Source organism: Petaurus breviceps, unplaced genomic scaffold (genome assembly GCF_028583685.1).
Source record: "Petaurus breviceps papuanus isolate PSGF00001 unplaced genomic scaffold, PetGlider_PUasm1.0 419, whole genome shotgun sequence".
NCBI classification, from domain to species: Eukaryota; Metazoa; Chordata; class Mammalia; order Diprotodontia; family Petauridae; genus Petaurus; species Petaurus breviceps.
In genome coordinates this window covers 13798332-13822730 of record NW_027186324.1, presented here as the reverse complement: position 1 = coordinate 13822730, position 24399 = coordinate 13798332, and the positions used below count along the sequence as shown (strand labels likewise).

Below are 24399 nucleotides of genomic sequence, written 5' to 3'. Positions count from 1 at the left end.
AAGAGTCATAGCTTAGTCTCTTCTTTGCCTAATTTGATTCCTTTGATTTCTTTTTCTTCTCTAATTGCTACTGCTAATAGTACCAGATTGAATAAGAGGGGTGATAGTGGACACCCTTGTTTCACCCCTGATCTTATGGGAAATGCTTCTAGCTTCTCCCCATTACAAATAATACTTGCTGATGGCTTTAAATAGATGCTACCTATAATTTTAAGGAAGGTTCCATTTATTTCTATACTTTCTAATGTTTTTAATAGGAATGGATGTTGGATTTTGTCAAAAGCCTTTTCTGCATCTATTGAGATGATCATGTGGTTTCTGCTAGTTTTATTGTTGATATGATCAATTATACTGATGGTTGTTCTAATATTAAACCGTCCTTGCATTCCTGGAATAAATCCTACCTGATCAAAGAGTATTATTCTTTTATTTACTTATTTTTTTAAATTAACTTGTTTCTTTCCTTTTAGTTTACAGGATTCAATTCCACAATTCCTTGAGTTTCACATTTTATCCCCCTTCCTCCTCTCCCCTGCCCCCCCCATGGAGGAATATAGTCAAGAATAGGATCTGTAAATACTTTCACATTATATATTAGTCAGTTTATAAGGACAGATTGTACCAGCTGTAATGAAAAATGGTGAAGAGGACATAAAGCCAAATAAGAGAAGGAAAAAGATCAGGTATTTTGCTTCCACCTGGATATAAACTTAGTTCTTTCTAGTTCATTCTCTTTAGATAAGTTGATGTAGTCTTTTTGCTAGTATTTTACTTAGAATTTTTGCATCTATATTCATGAGGGAGATTGGTCTATAATTTTCTTTCTCTGTTTCATCTCTTCCTGATTTAGGAATCAGTACCATATATGTGTCATAAAAGGAATTTGGTAGGACTCCTTCTTCACTAATTTTCCCAAATAGTTCTTAAAATATTGGAATCAATTGTTCTTTAAATGTTTGATAGAATTCACTAGTGAATCCGTCTGGCCATGGAGATTTTTTCCTAGGGAGTAGGCTGATGGCTTGTTCAAATTCTTTTTCTGAGATGGGATTATGTAAGTAATTTACTTCATCTCCAGTTAATCTGGGCAACATTTATGTTTGCAAATATTCATCCATTTCCCTAAGATTGTCAAATTTATGTGCATACAATTAAGAAAAATAATTCCTAATTATTGTTTTGATTTCCTCTTCCTTGGAGGTAGATTCACCCTTTTCATTTTTGATACTCATAATTTGGTTTTCTTCTTTCTTTTTTTATCATATTGACTAAGGGTCTATCAATTTTGTTGGTTTTTCTATAAAACTAGCTCTTGGTTTTATTTATTAATTCAATAGTTTTCTTAATTTCAATTTTATTAATCTCTCCTTTGGTTTTCAATATTTCTAATTTAGTATTTAATTGGGAATTTTGAATTTGTTCTTTTTCTAAGTTTTTTAAATTACATGCCCAATTCGATGAGCTCCCTTTTCTCTAATTTAATCATGTATGCACTCAGGGATATAAAATTTCCCCTAAGAACTGCCTTTAATGTATCCCACAAATTTTGATGTCTCATTATTATCACTCTCTTGAATGAAATTACTGATTGTTTCTATAATATCTTGTTTGACCGACTCACATATCACATATTTGCGTTAGCCTGGTAAGTTGCCCTCTGTAAGTTTTTAACTTGAGAAAATCCTACTTTTGCCTCCTACTTTTTTTTATGTTCTCCAGAGTTACAGGAGACCACTTCTCTACCAGGTACTTTCCTTAAGTACCTGTTCAGGAGCCATTGATGCCTGAATCAAAATGAGCACTGGTCAAACCAAGAAGTATGGAATTCAGGACACAAGCCAGGCAAGAGGTTGTCATAGAGGCTTCCGATTTATTGACCAGAGGGCAGGGTTTATAGGATGAATTATTTATATGAGCAATTATCTCTTAGGAACATATGCAAAAATATTTATTGTCCTTGTACATTTAGCATATCTTTCCTTGTTGACTTATGCAATTCCATATGTTTTATTATCCTTGTTCCCTTGCATACATCTATGTCTATGTCACAACTCAGTTGTCACATCCTAAACTCCTGCTAGTCAGGAAGAGATGGCGAGTCAATCTTAAGACATAATATAGCCTTCATGGAAAACTGGTTTGGGAGAAATCCTGAACCAGAGTCTTCTCGTATATGGACTGGTTCAGAGGCTGGCCCTCAACATATACAGAATCTACACAAAAACTGACCATGTACCAGGGCATAAAAATTCTCACAATTCAATGAATAAAGGCAGAATCATTAAATTAATCATTTTCCAACCTTGATGCAATAAAAATTACATGTAATAAAGGGCAAAGGCAAGATAGACTAAAATTTAATTGGAAATTAAATAATCTTATCCTTAAGAATGAGTGGGTGAAACAACAAACCATAGAAACTGTCAATAACAATAATGAAAGAGCATACCAAAAGTTATGGGTTGCAGTGAAAGCAGTTATTAAGGGAAGTTTATATCTCTCAATGCTTACATGAAAAAAAGAGAGAGAGGAGATCAATAAATTGGGCATGCAACTAAAAAAGCTATAAAAGAACAATCAATTAAATACTAAATTAGAAATACTGAAAACTAAATAATATATTTTCTAATCTGGGAAGAGAGATTTTAATAAAATTTTGTAATAAAACTGAAATTAAGAAACTAATGAGCTAATAAATCTGAGGGTTTTTTTAATTTTTCAGATTTTTTTGGTCTTTACTAATTTGTTTGTTTACTTTCAGTTTACAAGATTCAGGTCCACAATTCCTTGAGTTTCAAATATGCTCTCCCTCCCTAACCCCCTCATGGTGGCATACAATCAAGTATAGGATCTGCAAATACTTTCAAGTTACACATTAGTCAGGCTATAAAGAAAGATTATATCAGATGGAATGAACGATAGGAAAGAGGAAACCAAACCAAACAAGAAAAAAATCAGGTAGTTTGCTTCAATTTGGATTTAAATTCAGTTCTTTCTAGTTCTTTCTCTGGATGTAGACATCTCTCTCCATTATGAGACTTTTGGGGTTGACTTATAACCCTGCATTGCTGAGAAGAGTCCAGACTATCAAAGTTGGTCTCAAGCATATGTTGTTTCTGTAATTGTGTACAAATTTCTCCTGGTTTTACTCTTCTTATTCAGCATCGGTTTGTATAAGCCTCTCCAGGTAAATATGAAGTCCATCTGCTCCTTCTTTCTTATAGCACAATAATATTCCATTACATTCATATACCACAACTTGTTCAGCCATTCCCCAATTGATGGGCACCTCCTTAATTTCCAATTCTTTGCCACCACAAAAAAGGTGCTATAAATATTTTTGTACATATGGGTCTTCCTCCCTCTTCTATGATCTCTTTGGGATACAATCCTAGAAGGGGTATTGCTGGGTCAAAGGGTATGAAATTATTTATAGCCCTTTCCTCATAATTCCATATTGCTCTCCAGAATGGTTGGATCAGTTCACAACTTCACCAGCAATGCATTAGTGTTCCAATTTGTCCACATCCTCTCCAGCATTTGTCATTTTCCTATTTTGTCATCTTAGCCAATCTAACTCATGAGATGTGGTACCTCATAGTTGTTTTGATTTTCATTTCTCTAATCATTAGTTATTTAGAGCATTTTTTTCATATGCTTATGGATATCTTTAATTTCTTCCTCTGAAACCTGCCTGTTCATATTCTTTGACGATTTATCACTTGGGGAATGACTTGTATTCTTATAGATTTGACTGAATCCTCTATATTTTAGAAATGAGGCCTTTATCAGACACATAGGTTGTAAAAATTCTTTCCCAATTTTCCATTTTCCTCTTAATCTTGGTTACATTGGCTTTGTTTGTAAAGAAGCTTTTCAATTTAATGTAATCAAAATTATCCATTTTACATTTTATAAGGCTCTCTAATTCTTGTTTGGCCATAAAAATTCCCCTCTCCACAAATCTGACAGGTAAACTATTCCTTGTTTTCCCAGATTGCTTACAGTATCAGCCTTTATACCTAGATCATGCACCCATTTAGACGTAATTTTGGTATATGGTGTTAGATAATGATCTATGCCCAGGTTCTCCCATACTATATTCCAGTTTTCCCAGCAGTTTTTGTCAAAAAGTGAATTCTTATCCCCAAAACTGGGATCTTTGGGTTTATCAAACAATATATTACTATAGTCATTAATTGCTGAGTCTCATGTGCCCAATGTATTCTACTGATCCACTACTCTATTCCTCAGCAGGCTCCTTCTCCATAATGCTGCTTTATAATACAGATTAAAGTCTGGTATAGCTAGTCCACCTTCCCTAACATTTCTTTTCACTAATTCCCTTGATATTCTGAACCGTTTGTTCTTCCAAATGAATTTCGTTACTATTTTTCTAGCTCTATAAAGTAGCTTTTTGATAAATTAATTGGTATGGCACTAAAAATGTAATTTAATTTAGGTAAAATTATCATTTTTATTATATTAACTCGACACATCTGTGAATACCATCTTACATGTAATTGATAAATAAGATATACAGGCACTGGGGCATAGAGATCCACTGGAAAAGTCAAAAGGGGTATGGGAGAAAATATGGGAGAGAGCAGATTGGAGGAGGGGATATCCTGTGGGACTGCTATTTGGGGGCAGTGGGTAAGGGAAAAATGGGGAGAAATTTGAAACTCAAAATCTGGTTCAAACAAATGATGTAAATCAGAAGTTAATAAATAAAAAAACTACTTAAAAAGATTTCAATAGAAAAGTAAAATAATCTTTACCCTTTAAGAGCTTACATTCTAATGGGAGAGACATGGAATGTTTCAGATAAATTGGAGGGTCTCAGGGTTCTTAGGGTACAAAAGAAAAGAAATTGGTGGTGTCTCTTCCTTAATGACATTTTAAATTATAAAATCATATCGTTTTCTGCTAGCAAACGATTTGGCTTTGGGCAATTTGCTTTTCCAAAGGTTCTTGAGTTCAGAGCCATGGGCTATAACCATCAACCTTTGAAAATATGGGTCAAGGTAGTGGTGGTGATAGTTCATTACCCTAGAATGTTACTGTCAGTTTCCTCTTCAGAGTATCCTGCTTTTTCAGATAGGCTGGCTGACTTGCTCTGTGAGCGGGCTCCTTATCCATCATGATTTCTTCTGTCAATGTTGGTTGCAGGGGACTGGGCTGAAACCAGGTCTAGCAATTCATGGGACACTTTCTCCATCAGGATCTAAGAAGAAGTGATGAATAATAGTGGATGGTGGTGGTTAAACTTGCCTGGCACATATCGCCTCCTCCCTTTTGTCTAGTAACTCCTTCCCCCCCCCTCCTTTTTCTTTTCTTTATTAAAATCAATGAAGCAAAACAAAACCACAGCAGGTATTATATTTAGCATTCATTATGAAACTTCAAAATAGTGAGAATCTAAAAGGACACATGCCTTTTCTCCTATGTTTGGAATATTAAGTACTTAGTCATCATGTAGCCTCTTCTAATTAATCAGGTCTATGTTTTTCATTATAAGATTATACTCAGGTTTATAAAATGTAATTCATGGTTATAGGCCTTTTTCTTTTCCCTTTTTGTATATTGTATTCCAAGATTTTCTTTTCTTTAAAATATATGTAACAGTCTTATGTAATATGCCTAACTATGGGCAACTACCCTTAAAATTATTTAATAGTAATTTATTTTTTTGAATTACATGCAAAGATAATTTTCAACATTCACTTTTACAAGATTTTGAGTTTCAAATTTTTTGCTCCCTTCCCTCCATACCCTCCTCCCCAAGATGGTATGTAATCTGATATAGTCTATACGTACAATATATACGTATATGTACAATCATATTAAACATATTTCCACTTTAGTCATGTCATGAAAGAAGAATCAGAACAAAAGGGGAAAACTATGAGAAAGAAAAAACAAAAAGGAGAAAAAATACTATGCTTTGATCTGCGTTCAGACTCCATAGTTCTTTTTCGAGATGTGGACAGCATTTTCTATCCTGAGTCCCTTTAAATTGTCTTATAATATTGCATTTCTGAGAAGAGCTAAATCTATCAAAGTTGGTCATTACACAATGTTGCTGTTACTATGTATAATGTTCTCCTGCTTCTGCTCACCTCATTCAACATCATTCATGTAAGTCTTTCCAGGTGTATTTTCTACAATCTGCCTGGTCCTTTAAATTCTTGAAATATAAAAGCTTTTGACTACTTTAAAAAGTTTCCTTTGACTCATAAACTTTTGATTTTCAGTGATATACTAGGTGTTCTAAATTACTAAATTTTCTCAAGAGATGGTAGGGATCCTTTCTATTGGTCTTCTTGGTTCTAGCAGCTCTTTTTTAATTTTTAATGATTTATTAAAATATGATATCTAATTTTTGTTGAGTTATGATTTTTAGGATGTCTGATGATCCTTAAATCATTTCTCCTCTGTTTTCCAGATCAATTTGTTGGGTATTTTTAAAATAATTTATAACTTCCATTTTCTATCTTTCTATCTTTGGACTTTGTTCTTAAATTTCTTCTTGTGTCATGCAATCATTGAGTTACATATGCTGTGATCTATTTTTCTAGGCATCTACTACCTATATTATGTTTCTCACATTCTCTTCTAACCTACTTAACATCCTTCCCTTTTTTCCTGAATATTTTTCTTCTCTCTGTATCTTTTTTCTGTTTCTCTCTTCGTGATTTCAACTCCCCTCAGCTAATTGAGTTTGTTATACAAATGACTTTCAAATGTATTTTATCCATCCCTAATGTCTCTCTAGAGCTTTTCTTCTTCCAACATCTACCTAGTAGACGTTTCCTACTGCATACTGGAATACTTGATTGGGCTTTGAGATTGATCTGTTGACTTTACTTGCTTTGTTGGAGGCCTTGTTCTAGGGAACATACCAAAATATTTCACTCTACATAAAATAATACAAGCATCAAAAGAGTCTTCATCTTCTAGATTTTAACTAAAATAGTTATTTGAATGTACCCTGAATATGAGAATTGCATTAAATTGGGTTTTGGTGTTTTAGTGAAGAAAAATAAATAGTGATAATGACAGCCAATGTGGGATTAAATCATTGAGTCTCCATTTACTCTTTTTTGGATATGGGAAAAATTAAAAGAGATCTTAATATAGAGATGAAGATGTTGTAACATACAACAAAGTTATATTGCTTAAAATAAAATAGCTTTTATATTTGCCCAAACATATTGTCAGAATTACTCTAGGCAGGGAGTTTGAGGTTCATCTGAGAAATTTTTGAACACGCTTATTATTTTCCTTTTTTTCAAAGATAATTGTTACGTATATGGTTGATTTAAATTATAACCTAGTGATTATTTATTTTTATCTTAATTTTGCCTAGGAATAAAACTGGTTTTCTGTTTATTTGTTTTAGTTTTTGTTTGTAAGACTAGGTCTTTCTATCTTGACCAAGCTGGAAGTACAGCAACCACTCACAGTCTCAGTCCTATCAATAGCCACAGGAGCTTTGACTACCTTTGCTTCTGACCTGGGACAATTTGCCTGCCTCAGGAAATAGTGTCAGCCCCTTTTCTCTGGGGCTCACCATATGAATGGCAAACTTGGTGTGGACACACAATCAGCTAAATGTACTAAGGCTTAGCTTGCCCAAACTCAAGATATCTACCAGCCTCAGTCACTTAAGTAATTGAGATTATTAGTGTGGGCTACCTTGTCCCACAATTGTTTGTTTTGATTTTTTATTTAAAGTAATGTTCTAACCACATCTCTCTGTGCAAAGCAAGTTTAATAAAGTTTTATTATTTAGAAACATATTAACAAGTTCAATTTAACTAACATTTATTAAGTACCGTCTATATACAAGGAAGGCAACTAGGTGGCATAGTGGATATACTCTGAGTTCAGTAGAATAGATCAATAGAACCTGAGTTCAAATTCTCCCTCAGACACTTACTAGCTATGTGGCCATAGTTGCTTAACCTTGTTTGCCTCAGTTTCTCAAATGTAAAATAAGCTGGAGAAGGAAAAACAAACCACTGCAGTATCTTTTCTAAGAAAACCTGAAATGGAGTACATGACTTAAATGATGAAACAAAATATACAAAAAGTTTAATACAAAAAAAATGCTCTCAAGGAGAGCATGCTACAGTGGAGGTGGGGTATGAAATGTGGACAAATAATTGTGATCCAAGAAAGAAAATGGTTACATGCATAGGTGAGATAGAAATTAGCATCATCAGTGGCAGCATAATATAGTGAATAGAGTATTGTTGTTGTATTCAGAAGACTCAGGTCTATATCTTAGATTTGACACTTATAGACCTTTCCTCCCAGGGAACTAAGTCACTTAAACTATTTTCATCTTCTGTTTCTCATCTATAATATGAGGGTGAAAAATAGTGACATTACAAATCTTAGAGGGCTATTTATAAAGAAAACATTATAACTCTTTAAGCACTATAGAAACATAAGCTATTATTACATGAAAAGTTTATATTTGGGGTGGATCATTTCAGTTGAGAAACAAAGACTTTCACAGAGAGAGAGGTACCTTAGCTCTACCTTAAAGGATTTGGACATGGGGAAGGGGGGGAGTTTTAGTTCAGGTATGGGAGATGACTTGTACAAATTCATAAAGTAGGAGACATTTAGATGAGATCTATAGTCAGGTAGCATCATTTTTAAAATAACCTTATAATAATTATAGAGAGCTAAAATATAATCACAGGATAAAGATAAATGTAATACTTGGGTTTCAACTGTTAAATTTCCTTATTTAAAAAATTTTAGGTGTGGCCAGGTAGCACAGTGAGTAAGAGTACTGGCTCCAGTGTTCAGAAGACCTGGAGATCAAATCCCGGGCTCAAACACTTAGCACCCATCCAGAAACACCTGGCCGTATAACCTTGAGCAAGTTACTTAACCCCGATTGCTTATAAAAAAAATTTATCTAAAAATGTTTGGGGGTGAAATGCTTTAAAAATTCTCAGTCCTGAAGCATCATAACAAAATAATCCCAAAAGTGAATGTTCTATCAGTGCAGTATTTCACATATTCTCTTTTTGCCTGGGTAAAATCTCCTTTAGGCAGCTAGGTGGTGCAGTTAATAGAGCACCAGATTTGGAATTAGGAAGGTCTAAATCTGAATCTGGCCTCAGACACTAGCTATGTGACCCTAGGCAAGTCACTTAACCATGTTTCCCTCAGTTTTCTCATCTGTAAAATGAGCTGGAAAGGAATGGCACCAACCACCCCAGTATCTTTGCCAAGAAAACCCCAAATGGAGTTACAAAGAGTCAGACACCACTGAAATGAATGAGTAACAACAAAATCATCTCTTTTGACTCATAAAGAAAATGCTTGAGGGAACTTTAAATAAGTCTGACTAGGATGATTCTGAATGAATCATCCATCCAAACCTACATTCATATTTCAGGCTCCACATTAAAAATAAATAAGTAAAGACTGAAGAAAAAGTAGAAGCCACTCAGATGAGATCGATATTCAGCTAGCATCATTTTTAAAATACCTTATAACAATTATAGAGACCTAAAACATAATCACAGGATAAAGATAAATTAATACTTCAGTTTTAATTGTTGAATGTCCTTATTTAAAAAAAATTATCTAAAAATGTTTGTGGGTGAAATGCTTTAAAAATTCTCAGTCCTGAAGCATCATAACAAAGTAATCCCAATGGTGTACACTCCATCAGTGCAGTATTTCACATATTCTCTTTTTGCCTGAGTAAAATCTCCTTTAGGCAGTTAGGTGGTGCTTTTGAAAAAGCAAAGCCTTTTCAAATACCTATAATGCCTATACTCCATCTTGTGCTATGAGCTCAAATATAGATTGATGAAATTGAATGTTCTCTTTGAATCTGTAGTCAGATAGCAAGTTTAAGTACTAGAACTAAACCCAGCAGTATGATTTCACACATTAATTACCTGTTAGGGAGATAAGAGAGAAAAAGTTATTGGACAATTAGTGCAGGAGACTGAGACTAAAGTCTCCAGCCCTGCCACTGATTCACTCTGAGACCATAGGTAAGTCTTTCATACTTTTGATGCCTTTAATTCTTGTTCAGAAGATAGTAAATAAAACTGGCCTCACATAGACCATTTAACTTTCAAATCTTGAAAATGCAGACAGTCATAGCTGGGGGACAATATTCCCACAGGGATTTGACTTTTTCTTGTTATATATCCAACTAAGTATATACAACTCTTGTTGTTAGCAGGACAGAAATAAGTTCACAAGCAAAGCAGTTAGGTCAGGATAGGAGTTTTCCAATTTTAAAAAAGTAATTGATTTTTTCCTTTTACCCACAGGTCTACCCACGGATAGCGCCGGCATTTTGGCACTACCTGAGGGTAGAAGTGAGTAGCGGGTCCTTCAATTCTCCCACATTTATCTTTTTTTTTTTCCTATGTCAGTATTGATTTCCTCAGTTGCCCATTCTGCTAGCTTTCTGCAGGTAACATTATGTTTGAACATGCTCTCCCACTAACCTCATCTTTTTTGAAGACTATAAATCCAGTTCACCCAATCAAAAATGAAATTAACATTTTTATGTGCAATGAAATCAACCTTCTTAACACATTACCAAATCAAGGCCATGTCATACATGTCATGATGATAACAAGTTGCCACGAAAACCACGCTTGCACCTCCTTTGATCTTGACATTCAAAATAACCATCTACTGAGTTTTGCTTTGGAAAGTGACTCCTGAAAAACTAATATAATTCTATTTTGTCTTCTTTCTTTTTTTTTCCTCTTTTCCCCAGGAGCATGAACAGCTCAGCTATTCTTCTACAAGGTCCAAAGCCCCCAGTGTTATCATCACAGGTCTCAAACCAGCCACAAAATATATATTTCATATCCGAGTGAGGACTGCAGCAGGATACAGTGGTTATAGTCAGAAGTTTGAATTCGAAACAGGAGATGAAAGTAAGTTTCTCAGAGGGACATTAGTTGAAAGGTCAATTTAGTAGCACTTAAGCATGTCTAGACATTTGAAAATCAATTTTTTCTCCTCAAATAAGATTGTCTTCATGTGAATCCTGGTATGAGTATTTCAATCAATAATTTCATAGGATTACAAACCTCCAACATAAAGTGTTTTGCTGTCTAAAGCACTAAAGTGCAAGTCAAATAGGTTCAAAGCCCAGTTCTGCAACCTAATCCTTGATCACATCACTTAATCTCCATGAACTTCATTTTTTTATCTTTAAAAAAAAGGAATTAGCTCCTGCCTCTAAACCTACGACTCTAGGAAATAGAAAGACTCTAATACAAGTGTACTCATTTCTTAGCACTAGCTTAGGACCACTGAAAGCTTGTGAGAGAATGCCAAAGTAGGAGCATAATTTAAGAAGGAAGTTTTCTGTTGTGTAACCAATATTTTTAAGTTCAATCATTTCAATGAAGGCAGCCATTTGAACATTGGTTTGAGAAAAAAACACATAAGAAATATATCAAGTAAACCATGCTGTAGAGGCTTGTTCTTATATCTAAACTACAATGATGTTAAATTGTCTCACTGTACTAAAAAAATAGATTGGGTAATCAATAGAAAAAACGATTGAGTAAAAGTGAAACTTGGAACAAGTAATCCCTTAAAAATTTTAAACCTGGCCTTATTGCTGCTATTTTCCTCTTTATTTTTATTTTTTTCTTTCTTTTTCCTTTATTTAATAAAATAATATTAATGCTATGGAGAGAATCTGAGTGGCTATTGTCATGACCCCCTTTAGAAAAGTCTACCTGCCAACAGTTGTAATGTCATATCTGAAGTTAAGTTAAAATAATTACTGTTTTATGATTATTAAAGAACAGACAAAAGAAGCATATGTGTTCTTCATGTATGTGTTGGATTAAGAATTTGTAGATGTACATGATTAAAAAGAGCTTCTTGATTTTTTATGTAGACCTATGGATTTTTAGTGCATAAAACTTCTATCATGAAACTCTTCCCCCCATTCCCAATCAATAGCTTCAAGATTCATTGAAATGAATGAAATGAAAGAACATTAATTCTGGAGTTAGATAATTGAGTTCAAATCCTTCTACTATTTTGGCAATTGTCTTAACCTCAGTTTTTTCCCTTCAAAATGAGGAGGTTGGGCTATAGGGCCTCCAAGGTCCCTTTTATCTCTAAATCTGAGATCCAATGATCTCATGGGGGGGGGGGTTGGAGTGGAAAGGGGAAATGAGAGGTTAATGATTTTTACTGAATTGCAAAGCTAGTTTGTGTCAGAAGCAGGATTTGAACTAGTTTTTTTTTCTGATTCTGATGCTAATTGTTTTTTCACCTTACCATGCTGCCTTCTCCTACAAACTTAATTAAATATGCCAACCCTTTTTTGCAGTTTTGAATATACTTAACAGATGGTTCCATCTTTTACCTTATGAGAGAAAAATGTCAAATTAATGTGACATATAGAATCTTTGGAGATTTTTTTCTCTTAATTGAAATATGGAAAGATAAAGCCACTAAAATGTCTTAATTTTGCCTTAAGAAGGATAATGCATGAATAAAATTTTAAAACCCTTTCACAGAATGAAAGCTAGTAGGTAAGTATCACTGATAATTATCTGTCATCACTTTGGATTTTCCTATTTCTCAGCACAAAGAGTTGTAGTTACTGGAGAAATTTTTTACTTGTCAGTAAGTACAATTTTTCTAACCATGGTGGAGAGGACAATCAAAAAGCTACAAAGGTCTACCAGGTATATCTCTCCACATCTTTCCCATAATAAGGAAAATAACTTCTCTGGTGACATAGTTTTCTTGAACCTAAATGTAATTCCAACTACAGGAAACTAAAAGAACATTTGGCCAAGGGAAAAAATGATCATTAGATGATGCTGGGATGTGTTCAATGTATTATACTATTTTCTTGTCATTGACTAAACCTCTTTATTGTATAATGTAGCTCTGATAGATTATCAGTTAATTCACTTAAGCTAGGTGGCCTAAGGTTTTGCAAAGTAGGCAGTATGACAGACACTCTGTCTGACACAAATACATATTCTTTTCAGAACCAGGGACAGCATTTCTGCCTTCTCTGGGTTTTTCTAGGTGCGAAACCAATAAGAGTACAAAGTAAGATTAACCTCAGATTATGTGTGAAGACAATAAATAGTGCCCTCAGGAAGTAGGAAGTAGTGGGAAAAAGGATGAAGTCTTGGATTTTAGAAGCATAATAGCCCCAGGTTTTTGTTTTGTTTTGTTTTTGCAGGGCCCTTGTCTATGTATTTAAAAAAAAGATTTTAAAATATCACAAATTCATGGGCCCATGTAAGATATAATGACTTATCAATGAAGCTTTAGAATAAGGGGTAAAGAAGAGGTATTTATTTATTATGCATTTGGTGCACATGGAGATTTTTCTTGGTGTCCAGGAGGAGTGAGAAGAGCTTCAAGCTACTCTGAGAAGACTCAGGTCAATCAGCAGGGAAGCAGGGGAGAGGTTTCTGAGTGACTGCCACCCAGGAAAGATCAGACTAAGCTGCTGCTGGGGTATGGGATCGCACTGTACAAGCACTTAGGGGTTGGGTGCAGGGGTCAATAGCAGCAAATGAGTGGTTTTCTAAGCTGCTTGTTGTAAAGAAAATGGGATTTGGAGTGATGTTGTCAGGGTGCCCATTTCATGAACATTTAGATCAGCTACTGGGGGAGAGGGAAGTCCTGAGTCACCATCAGTGGGTAAGCATGACTCAGTCCTACTGAAAATGGATCCTGAGTTAGTTCTACCAAGCTGGGTTCCCAGCTTCTCTGAGGGGGCCCTTGTCTGTGTTGGCATTGTAAGAGGTAGTAAGAGTAGTGCATAAGAGTGGCTACTGCCTAGTCTGGTATCCACCTCAATGGATGGGCATGGCTCCCCAATGCTGAATCATGGAAGGTGAAGGAGTCTATGAAAGCAGACAGGATGTATGTCACACACATCTCTTCCCACCTCCCATGTCACCAGGGAGTGGTCCAGGTACAATCAGACACTCCTTCATCTCCCCACCCCATTGGAAGCCTTCCCAAAGAGCAGTACAAGTCATGTACACCAGTGAAGACCATTAGAGGCAGCTGTTGTTGCTGTTTTTCTTTCATTCCCAAAGAGGACCATGACATCAGGAAGATGATACCAGGACTTAAAAGTGGATTGGATTTAAGTGAGGGAGGTCTCTTCAAGGCCACCAGTCTCATTTTCTCCTCCAGAGCAATCTGGATCCAATGACAAGATAAAGATCATAACAACTGGAGATGGGCCCCTGGAGGCAGCTACAACAGCCATATCTCAGGTACAAGTCTAAAGCTCCCAGGGCAAGGATATCTCATGTCCTCCTCCTCTCAAACCCACTAGGTAGGCACCAGGAGAACATAGTTTTAGACTAGATTTGGGGGTACAGCCGATTCTAAAACAAGAAGTGCTGGTTATATCCTTTTCTCAGGTTGGGCAAGTTTCCAAGTGAGTAGAGGTCAGAGTCAATGAGCCCTGAGAAGCTGCTGCCTCTGTTCTCCAAAACATGGGACCTATTTCCACAAGTCTAAAAAGTGCACTTGTCAAAAGACATGAGTTCTAGTCTTGCCTATGACACATACTGGCTCTGACACTGAGCAAGTCATTTAATCCCCCATTCCTCCAGGAAACATCTGCAGAGCAGATGCCAATCTGTATCGGTAAAGTCAGTTTCCTAATTGAGAGATCCCTAGAAAAAGTTCCACAGCCAGCAGCAGAATGTCATGTAAGTGGTGGGAGTCAGGTCCAAATCAGAGTCATGTGATCAAGTCAGTTGGCATAGAGCAGAGTGTTTTGTATGGGAGCGGGGATATAGGTTGTTTTGTTTTGTTTTGTTTTGTTTTTTAAAGCAGCTGTGGTTGTTTCACTGGCAGAAAGTATAAAATCAGTGAATCAATCAACAACCCAAAATCATTCAATTCCTATGGGCCAGGCATGGAACTAAGAGCTAGAGACCAAAAGATAAAAATAAAACAGTTCTTAACCCCCAGGAGCTTATCAGGAGAAAAAGCAAAAAGATGCAGATAAAAATTCTACTAATCTATGACAAGAAAAGGAGGAAAGGCAAGAAAAGAATCAAGGCATGAAGTCAGCAAGTGTGGCTATGTAGGGTTAAAGGAAGAGAGACTAAAACCTGTTTAGGGCCAGTTCTGTCATACTTAGATACTTAGTATGTCATACATGGGTACTTAGATCGAAAACTCAGCCCACTGAGCTATATACCCCCTCCCCTCATTCCACAAGGAAGCTGAGGCAGTCTTATAACTGAGCATCAGGTGAAGATACAATAGCAAAAGGGGAGGACAGTTATAATGTGATTAACAAGACAATTTTAACAAAAAGGGTTTAAACATTAAGGATTGTAAGAGACTCAGAAAAGATCAGTCAATAAAATTAGTTCTTCTCTGCCCACCCTCCATCCTTTCTTACCATTACCAAGGGAGAGAAGTGGTATAATCTTCTTTCCTCAAAATTTATGAAGCATCCCTCTATAATCAATAAATAAGCATTTATTGAGTGCCTACTACAATGGGGACACATAAACCAGATCAAACATAGCTTCATCCAGCTTATAATCTAACCAAAGTAGACAATATATGCATATGAAGGTATATACACAAGGAAATTTTGAAGGGAAAATACTAACAACTGAGGGCTTCAGAAACTAGTACTTGAGTTGAACTTTGAAAAAAAAACAGAAATTGTGCCAGACAGTGGTTAGAAGGTGTTCATTGCAGACACATTGAGTTCCGGTAACCCAATATAGAAGCAGACTGGTGGGAAATAAAATTTTGTTTATAAGGAACGGCAATAAGACCAGTTTGGCATGTCGTGAGATGATAGGAGTAATATACAATGATTGAAAGAAGTTGGGATCAGGCTATTGAACACTTTTAGTGCCTAACAGAATTCATATTTATATTTGTGGCAGCTAGGTGTCATAGTGGATACAGCACTAGACCTACAGGGTCAGGAAGACCTGAGTTCAAATACAACCTCAAACATGGACTGTGTTATCCCAAACAAGTCACTTGACCTTTTCCACCTCAGTTTCTTCACTTGTAAAGTACTTATAGCAATCCACCTCCCAGGGTTGCTGTGAGGGTAAAATAGTCTCTACAACATACTTAGCAAACCTTAAAAGATTATATAAATATTAGTGAGCTATATTTAATTCTAGAGGTTTTAAGGAAACACTGAGTTTTATTAAGTACAGGAGTAACTTGATCAAATGTGTACTTTAGGAATATTGCTTTGGCTGCCAGGTAAAAGATGGAACAAAGAGAATAGATACATGAGTTAAAGAGAACAATTAAGGGACTATTGCAATAATCCAGATCATATGTTATAAATGCCTGAATTAAGGTGATTATTATGTCAGTAGAGAGAGAAAATTGGATACAAAAGATATAATGGACATAAATTTACATCATTTAGCAACTATTTGGATGAGTGAGAGAGAGAGAGAGAATGAAGCAGTGACTGGCTTACTAGAATGATGGGGAAGTTTAGGAATGAATAAGTTTAAGTATAGATTTTGAGTAAAAGATAAGAAGTTCTGTTTTAACATGATTTTTGAGATGGTTACAGTATATTTAGTTGGAAGTGTCCAGCAGGCATTTGATTAAGGCAGGCCTACATACATGAAACTGGGAGTCATCTCCATAGAAAAGATTACTGAACCCAGAGGAGGTGATGGAATCACCAAGAGAGAGTGTACAGGGAGAAGAGGAGAGGACCTCGGCCAGGGCTTTGGGGGACACCTACATTTAGGTAGGGAGGGAAATGGATGATGAAGCAGCAAAAAAGTCAAACAAAAAATCCAGAATGAGAGAATATCCTGGAGAGAAAGATAGTACACATTGTCAAATGCTTCAGATGGTCCAGAAGGATTAAAATTAAGAAAAAGCCATTGAGCTTGGCCACTGAAATCAGTAGTAAATGTAGAGGGAAAGTTTCACTTGAGTCCTGGGTTTAGGGGCCAGATTGTTCCAATGTTCTGTGCTCTAAAAGCAAAACTGACTGTAGTTGCCCAGCTATGGTGCTGTTATGATGCAGTTAGTCTATCAGTCATTGAAGGGGTTGAGGGTGATGGGTGAAAGCAGTAAATGCAATCACAAGGGCAGGTAAAGGACCCCACCAGACACCAAATTCCCCTTACCTGTAGCTTCTTTACCTCCTTAAATCATAGACACATAAGCCTACCTAAGCATAGGAGTCTCCAGACTATTGCTGAAAAATAAATTCAATTCCATCTTGTCATGCTTGCTTGAATATGAAATTTTCATCATACATTAACAATTGCTGAAGTGTGTATGAAGTGGTCTACTTGGATATGCAGTACATTTGCCTTCCAGTTGTGGATATAAACTATGGGCAAGTCAAACCCACAATATGTCTGTCACTTATTTGATCAGACCTATTACTGGTTGGATTTCTGGAAGATTTGGAGATGCTTCAGATTTGTCTGATCATTTTGAGCTACTTTGGGCTGTTGGACTGCCTCTAGAAGGTGTTTCCAAATGTCAGATAGGTTCAGATAAAAAGATTCTATGAGAAGGCCATAGTACATTGAAGAAAAGTTTCATACATTTGGTCAGAAGTCATGAGGCAAACAACTATGTTCAACAAGGGCTTGAGGTAAATCTCAAAATTAAAAAAAAAAACTCAGAACAGGATCAAAGAGCAAAGTTTACTTAGTTCAGCATCCTTGGCCATTTGGCTTGACTCTTCCCCTGATTATCCGAAGTCTCCTTTGGAACTGCTACCTACTTTCCCAATCACATTGGTAAAAAGCTTTGCTAAACACCAGCCACAGCCAATGTTGTTGTTTCCCAACCTATTCCAGAGATAATTAAACATAAGGCAAAGAAACAAACAAATGAGATTTATTTCATTCTAGAATACAACTTTTCTGAAATGTACCAAAATGTTTCAAAGTTCAATAGAATGTTATTGGCAGAACTACACGTTAGCTATTTGTAATCATCTCCTACTTCCAAATTGAGCTCTAGTTTTGAGTACAGATTTCTGTGCCCTACTTATAATTGTAGTTTATAACCCTAACTTTCAGTACCTGAATATAAAATAGAAGGAGGATATTTTTAAACTTCTTAGAGCAAAGATGCCATAACAAATTATTTTAAACTATCCACTGCTCACCACTGCCCTCTCTCCTTTCTTTATGGAAAGCAAGATAGGACAGGGAATTTCTGAAGATTGTGTTTGGTAAGAGCTATGACTCTTAAAGCCTTATAGTCTAAATGGAAGGGGGAAATTGTTGGCCCAGAGAAACATTTTTTTTGTCTACTTTGGGCTTTGGTATCTGCAGAATGACACAGAACCTGTTCTTCTGAATTTTCTGTGCCATTATTTTGTATAATAATAGATCTAGACCTGGAAAGGAATGTAGAGATTATCTAGTGCAATCTCCTCATTTACAGCTAAAGAAACTGAGGCACAGAAAGCATAAATGAAACTAATCACCCAACTTTACAAACAGGTAATAACAAAGATGGAATTCTAAGACTATATACATACACACACACATATACACACACACACACATACATATATATATATATATATATTCTATAATCCAGTGCTCTATCCACACTGATAAATTTTGTTCATGTGAAGAGTTTGTGATTTGAATGCAGCTTGTCTGATTTAAGAGCCAAAGTTCTTTCTGCTACACCATGCTGTCCCCCACATGCTTGTATTATTCTCTTACCTATTATTTTGGGTTTCATGATGTATTATTACTATTTAAATTCTATTATTATGTTAAAGTCTTGAAGTTCTAGTGTCAAATACTGCCTTTGAGAGATGCTAGTTTTGTCACTTAATTCCTCAGATACTGGAGCAACTAGGGCGTCTTAAGAAAGATTATAATTTTAAAAAGAATATTGACCTACTTAGGTGGAGGAAGTTACCACACTTGTAGTTCTAAAGTTGCCTACAATAATGAAATTACATGGACAGCTGAGTGGTGCAGTGAATAGAGTACCACCCCTGGTGTCAGAAGGACCTGAGTTCATATTCGGCTTTGGACACTTCGTGACTGTGTAAGCCTGGGCAAGTCACTTAACCAGAAACAAAGAAAGAAATTACAGTTCAACCAAAAAATTGAAGAGCAAAGCAGACCTTGGAAACAGGATAGTTTTAACTAGTAGAACATAGGCTCATTGAAGGCAAGATCTACTTCACTCTGGTATTTTAATCAATAGCACCTATCAAAGTGTCTGACAAGTGCTTCTAGAATGCTTTTTCCATTTGGTTTGCTCATTGACTGACATTGAATTTTCTAACTTCCAATACTGAATCTGCCTAGATCTGACATCAGGACCATTATAGGTATTTCAGTCAAAACACTTTTTGGGTTGCTACCACTTACTTGAATGGTTATGAAAACTATTAAGTGATTCCTTTGCATAACTAAAGAAGTGCCAATCCATTTCATCCCACATTTCTGTGTTCTAAAACACTCTTCATTGTTCAATAATTTGGAGTGAATAAGAAAAATAAAAGATTTATTAAAGAGGAATCAGATAAACATCAAATCTGACACAGTCATGTTCTGCAACCTAGTCAGATACATCAATCTTTTTTCTCCCTTCAAATAATTCAGATTGCAAATATGAAACTATAGTTCTTGCTATCTAGCTTGCCCTTTACAGCTAAAGCAAAATTCGTTTAATGCCCTCATATTTGTGGATTATTAGGCAACTATTATTTACTCTCTTCATAGGTCATATCGAGGGGATTATTTTGGGAGGAAATGTGGTTTTATTGTCTGATTCAATGTTAAGTTTCTATGGAATCATTCTCTGATAAGCCCTACTAAAGACTCCTCATGACAAAGAGATGTTCCTAGGCTCTCAAAAACTATGCCAGAGAAGTAAAGGATTTTTCTAAATCCTACCAAGCTAGAAAGGATTCACATTTCTAATTCTGCCAAACCACAACAACAATACAATACTTTACTCAAGCACATAAATTCAAAGGTCATCACCAGTTGGACCCTAGCAACTCTCAAACACAATGACAATAAAGAAGTTACAGGCAGCTTTGATTAAAAGAGTACACACACAAGAAAGCCATAGATCTTTTTTTTGCCTTTTGGAGGGCAATTGGTGTTAAGTGACTTGCCCAAGGTCACGTGGCTAGTTTTTGTGTTAAGTGTCTGAGGCTGGATTTGAACTCAGGTTCTCCTGACTCCAGGGCCGGTGTTCTATTCACTGTGCCACCTAGCCACCCCAAAAGCCATAGATTTTTGAAAGAAGTGTGATAAAGTCATATAACTTTAGAGATGGAAGGGACTTTGGAGACTGCCTCATCCAATCCTCCTTCTCTTACATATGAGAAAACAGAGACACAATGTGGTTAAGTGCTTTATTCAGTATCACAAAGGTATTAAGTGGCAGAGCTAGGTTTTGAACTTAAGTCCACTACATTCAAATCCAGTACTAATTGCCCTATACCACCTTTAAGAAAGATTTTCCTAAAGGATTCATTTATTAATCAAACAAACTTTTTCTATTTGATCCAAGTCCTAGCTTAGCTGTCAACCTACACTGACTATTGTTAGGCAAAAAAGATAGAAGACAGAGTTCTTTGACTTATATTTTGCTTCCATTTTCTTTAAGGAGGAAAACACTCTTTGAAAAGTACAGGACAAAATTGTCTAAAAGGAAGTCAAAACCCAAGATAAGTATAGAGATAGTAAATTACTACCAAATCTTCCTGAATTCAAGTCACTTGGGTCATATGATCAACATATCAGGCTCCGAAAAAAACTGACAGATGTGGTTGTAGAGCCACTGTGGAAAATTTTTAGAACACAATATTAAAAGGGGGCTTGGTAAAGTACTAGAAAGTGAACAAGTAATAACAAGAGCCAAGATGGTTTCATCCATAAAAGGACATGCCAGAAGTAGTTCTTTATTGACAAATTGCTAGTACATCCTTTTTAAGGCTAGTGCCTTTCTCCTCTTGATTATATACAATATATCTTGCCTATATCTTATTTGTACATCCTTGTTTGAGTGTTGTCTCTTCCATTAGAGTGTGAGTTCCTTGAGAGCAGAGACTTCCTTTTGCCTTTCTTTACCTTTCCCAGTGATACAAATGTTCCTGGCATGTATATGCACTTATTAAGTATACTGACTGACTAGACTGGTAAATTAGTGGAATACTATAGATATAGTTTATGTAGATTGCAGCAAATCATTTGGTAATATCTCTTTCTATCCTTGTGGATAGATGAAAAGATGTGGGCTAGACAGATGAATTTTGAACTTATTGGATAACTGCAATCAATCAAACAGCAGAAATCATTAATGGTTTGATGTTGACTAAAGAAGAAATCTTTAATGGAGAGCTCCAATTTGTCTCTGTGCTGCTTAACATTCTTATCAATACCTTGGATAAAAGCCCAGATCTCATGTTTGCCAGTTTTGTAGATGACACAAAGCAGGGAGGAATAACAAACCAATCAGAGGGTCAAAAATATTACAAAAGATCCAAATAATTTTTAAATTATCTCTCCTGGATCAATTTTTCAGGTCAGTGGTTTTTCCAATGATATATTTCACATTACCTTCTATTTTTTCATTTGCTTGAATTAGTTTTATAGTATCTTGATTTCATTTAAAGTCATTAGCTTCCATTTTTCCCAGTCTATTTTGAAGGAATTATTCTCTTCAGTGAGTTTTTGAAATTCCTTTTCCAACTGGGCAATTTGACTTTTTAAGGCATTCTTCTCCTCATTGGGTCTTTGGGTTCTTTTGCCATTTGAGTTAGTCTATTTTAAGGTGTTAGTTTCAGCATTTTGGGGGTCTCCTTTAGCAGGCTGTTGACTCACTTTTCATGACTTTCTTGCATCATTCTCATTTCTCTTCCCAATATTTCCTCCACTTGATTGATTTTCAAAATCCTTCTTGAGCTCCTCCATGGCCTACTACCAGTTCATATTTTTCTTGGAGGCTTTTGATGCAGAAGTTTTGACTCTGTTGTCCTCTTCTGATTCCATGTTTTGATATCCTTTGACCCCAAAAAAGGATTCTGTGGTCTGAGTCTGCTTCCTCTGTTTCCTCATCTTGCCAGCCAATTACTTGACATTTGAGCTCTTTGCCATGGTAGACCTCTGCTTCTTGAGTGGAGAGAGCTGTGTCCCAAATTGCTGGGGTTTTCACAGTTGCCAGATCTATGAGTAGGGTGCCCTCTCTACAGCCGCAACAAACTCTGGCACACTGGCTGCACACCACTTAAGACTGCGACCCAGATCCAAACAGTTGAAAGCGGGAGCAATTACCCTCTGAATGGTCACTTGATCCCCCTACAAACTTCAGGCCAGGAGTTCTGGAGGCAGCCAAGTGACAGGAGTTGCAGCACTGCTACCACCTCTAGCCCAAGGGGCAGGAGCTGGACCATGCTATTCTGTCATACAGTTCCAACAGAGCTCCCTACTGACCTTTTACTTTCTCTTTGGCATTTATGAGTTGAGAAGTCTGGAAACCATCACAATTGCTGATGATGCATTCTCCTGAATTCTGCTCTGTCTGGTCCGTGCTGCTGGTTTGGGCCCATGCTAGCTCAAGCAGGGCTTCTCAGCCCCCAGCCTAGTGTGATAGACCCTTCTTCTTGGCCTGCCAGGCCACCTTCAGCAGGAAATTTGTTTCTTTCTGTCAATTTGTAGGTTCTGAAGCTCTAAAATTTGTTTAGAGTCATATTTTGCAGATATTGGAGGTCATTGGTGTGGGAGTTTAAGCAAGTTCCTGCTTTTACTCCACCATCTTGACTCTGCCATGACCTTAGGTTTCAAAGAATCAAAGTGAACAGTGAGTGGACCTGGAGTCAGGAGGACCTAAGTTCAAATTCGGCCCAGACACTTAACACTTACTAGCTGCGTGAACTTGAGCAAGTCACTTATCCCCAATTGCCTTGACTTCCCCCTGCAAAAAAAGTGACCAGTGAGACAATCATTCTAATTATGCTCTGCATTTAATAGTTAATAATTTATCAATGTTAATATTCATTAATATCTGAAATATGATGCCCAATTTCAAGCGCTATATTTTAGGAAAGACAATGATAAATTATCCAGATGAGGGGAGACAGGATGGTAAATAACCTTGATGAGATGCCACATTCGAATCAGTTGGAGAAACTGGAGATATAGTTATTGCAGGAAAATATCAATAGCTGTCTTCAAATATTTGAAGATATGCATTAGCATATGGAACAGAGATTAGATCTACTTAGCCTGATCCCTGAAGGCAGAACTAGGTGCAACAGATGGAAAATACAAAAGGGGTAGATACGAATTTTAATGGGAAGAAAAATTTCCCACCAATTTCTAACATTCTGAAGTCAAATGGGCTTACTCCCTAAAGAGAGAATTTGCTAAATAAGTAAAGAAATTATTATTAAAAAGAATATAGACAAACAATACACTGGATTCCAGTCATATTTAGGTCATATTTGTGTTGCCTGGTTGAAAGGAAAGGAAAATTCAACTGCCTTGAAGCTATTATCATTTCATCTAGTATCTGTAAGGAATAGTAGAAAACAGAGGAAATAGCAAATGTTCCTAAAGCATCAATAAAGTAGCCTATACATGACCAAAGTAACTTCAAAATCTAATCTAATGAAATTTAGTAAAGTTATAACAAAATATAGATTTTAGAAGTAAAGTAAGAGAAATAATAGCATCAAAAAAGGAAAAGAAATAAAGTGCCCGTTATAATTTTATACACTAACAAAATATTTTACTGTTTGCAAATTTATCCTTTGGTAGCAGGGGAAAATTATATATATATATAATCATTCCAAGTGAATAAAACAAAATGCTGCTAAACCTTCTAGGCTGCTACCAACCTCCACTATAACTTCAAGGTATATTTTGAATTATAAACTGTTTAACTTTGTCATCAAAATTTAAAGAGAACAATTGTTATACTGTGATGTCATTAGAGACATACCTCTTCTACTACCATATACAGAACCCTAGTGACCTAAGAAAATTCATTCATTCTGGCATAAAAGTAGTAGCTTCTATTCTCTCCAAGATTACTAATTATATTTTAAAATTTGAGCTTTGTGTTAATATACAATTTCTCTTGTAGGCTACTTAAGCCATTTGAGGCCATAAAAAGTAATTTTTTTTAAATTATCCACATCAACTAAAAGCAAACAAGACACAGTGCCACATGAAATGATGATGAGTAAGGAAGAAGTGTGACAGTTTTAGAAACCAAATTGTTTTGAGGTTTGGCATTTGAGAAAAGAGAAAGGCAAGAAAGAAAGAAAGTAAGTAAGAAAGAAAGAAAGAAAGAAAGAAAGAAAGAAAGAAAGAAAGAAAGAAAGAAAGAAGGAAGGAAGGAAGG

General features: G+C 35.9%; 1 protein-coding gene across 1 annotated transcript in view; it reads left to right on the top strand.

The window, feature by feature from the left end:
- The window catches only part of EPHA6 (EPH receptor A6), an 862386-nt gene that overhangs the window by 480348 nt on the left and 357639 nt on the right, over positions 1-24399 (top strand). The window contains exon 7 of the mRNA XM_069100744.1: positions 10781-10943. Coding sequence (XP_068956845.1) covers positions 10781-10943 — 163 coding nt within the window. The remainder of the gene's footprint in view (positions 1-10780; positions 10944-24399) is intronic.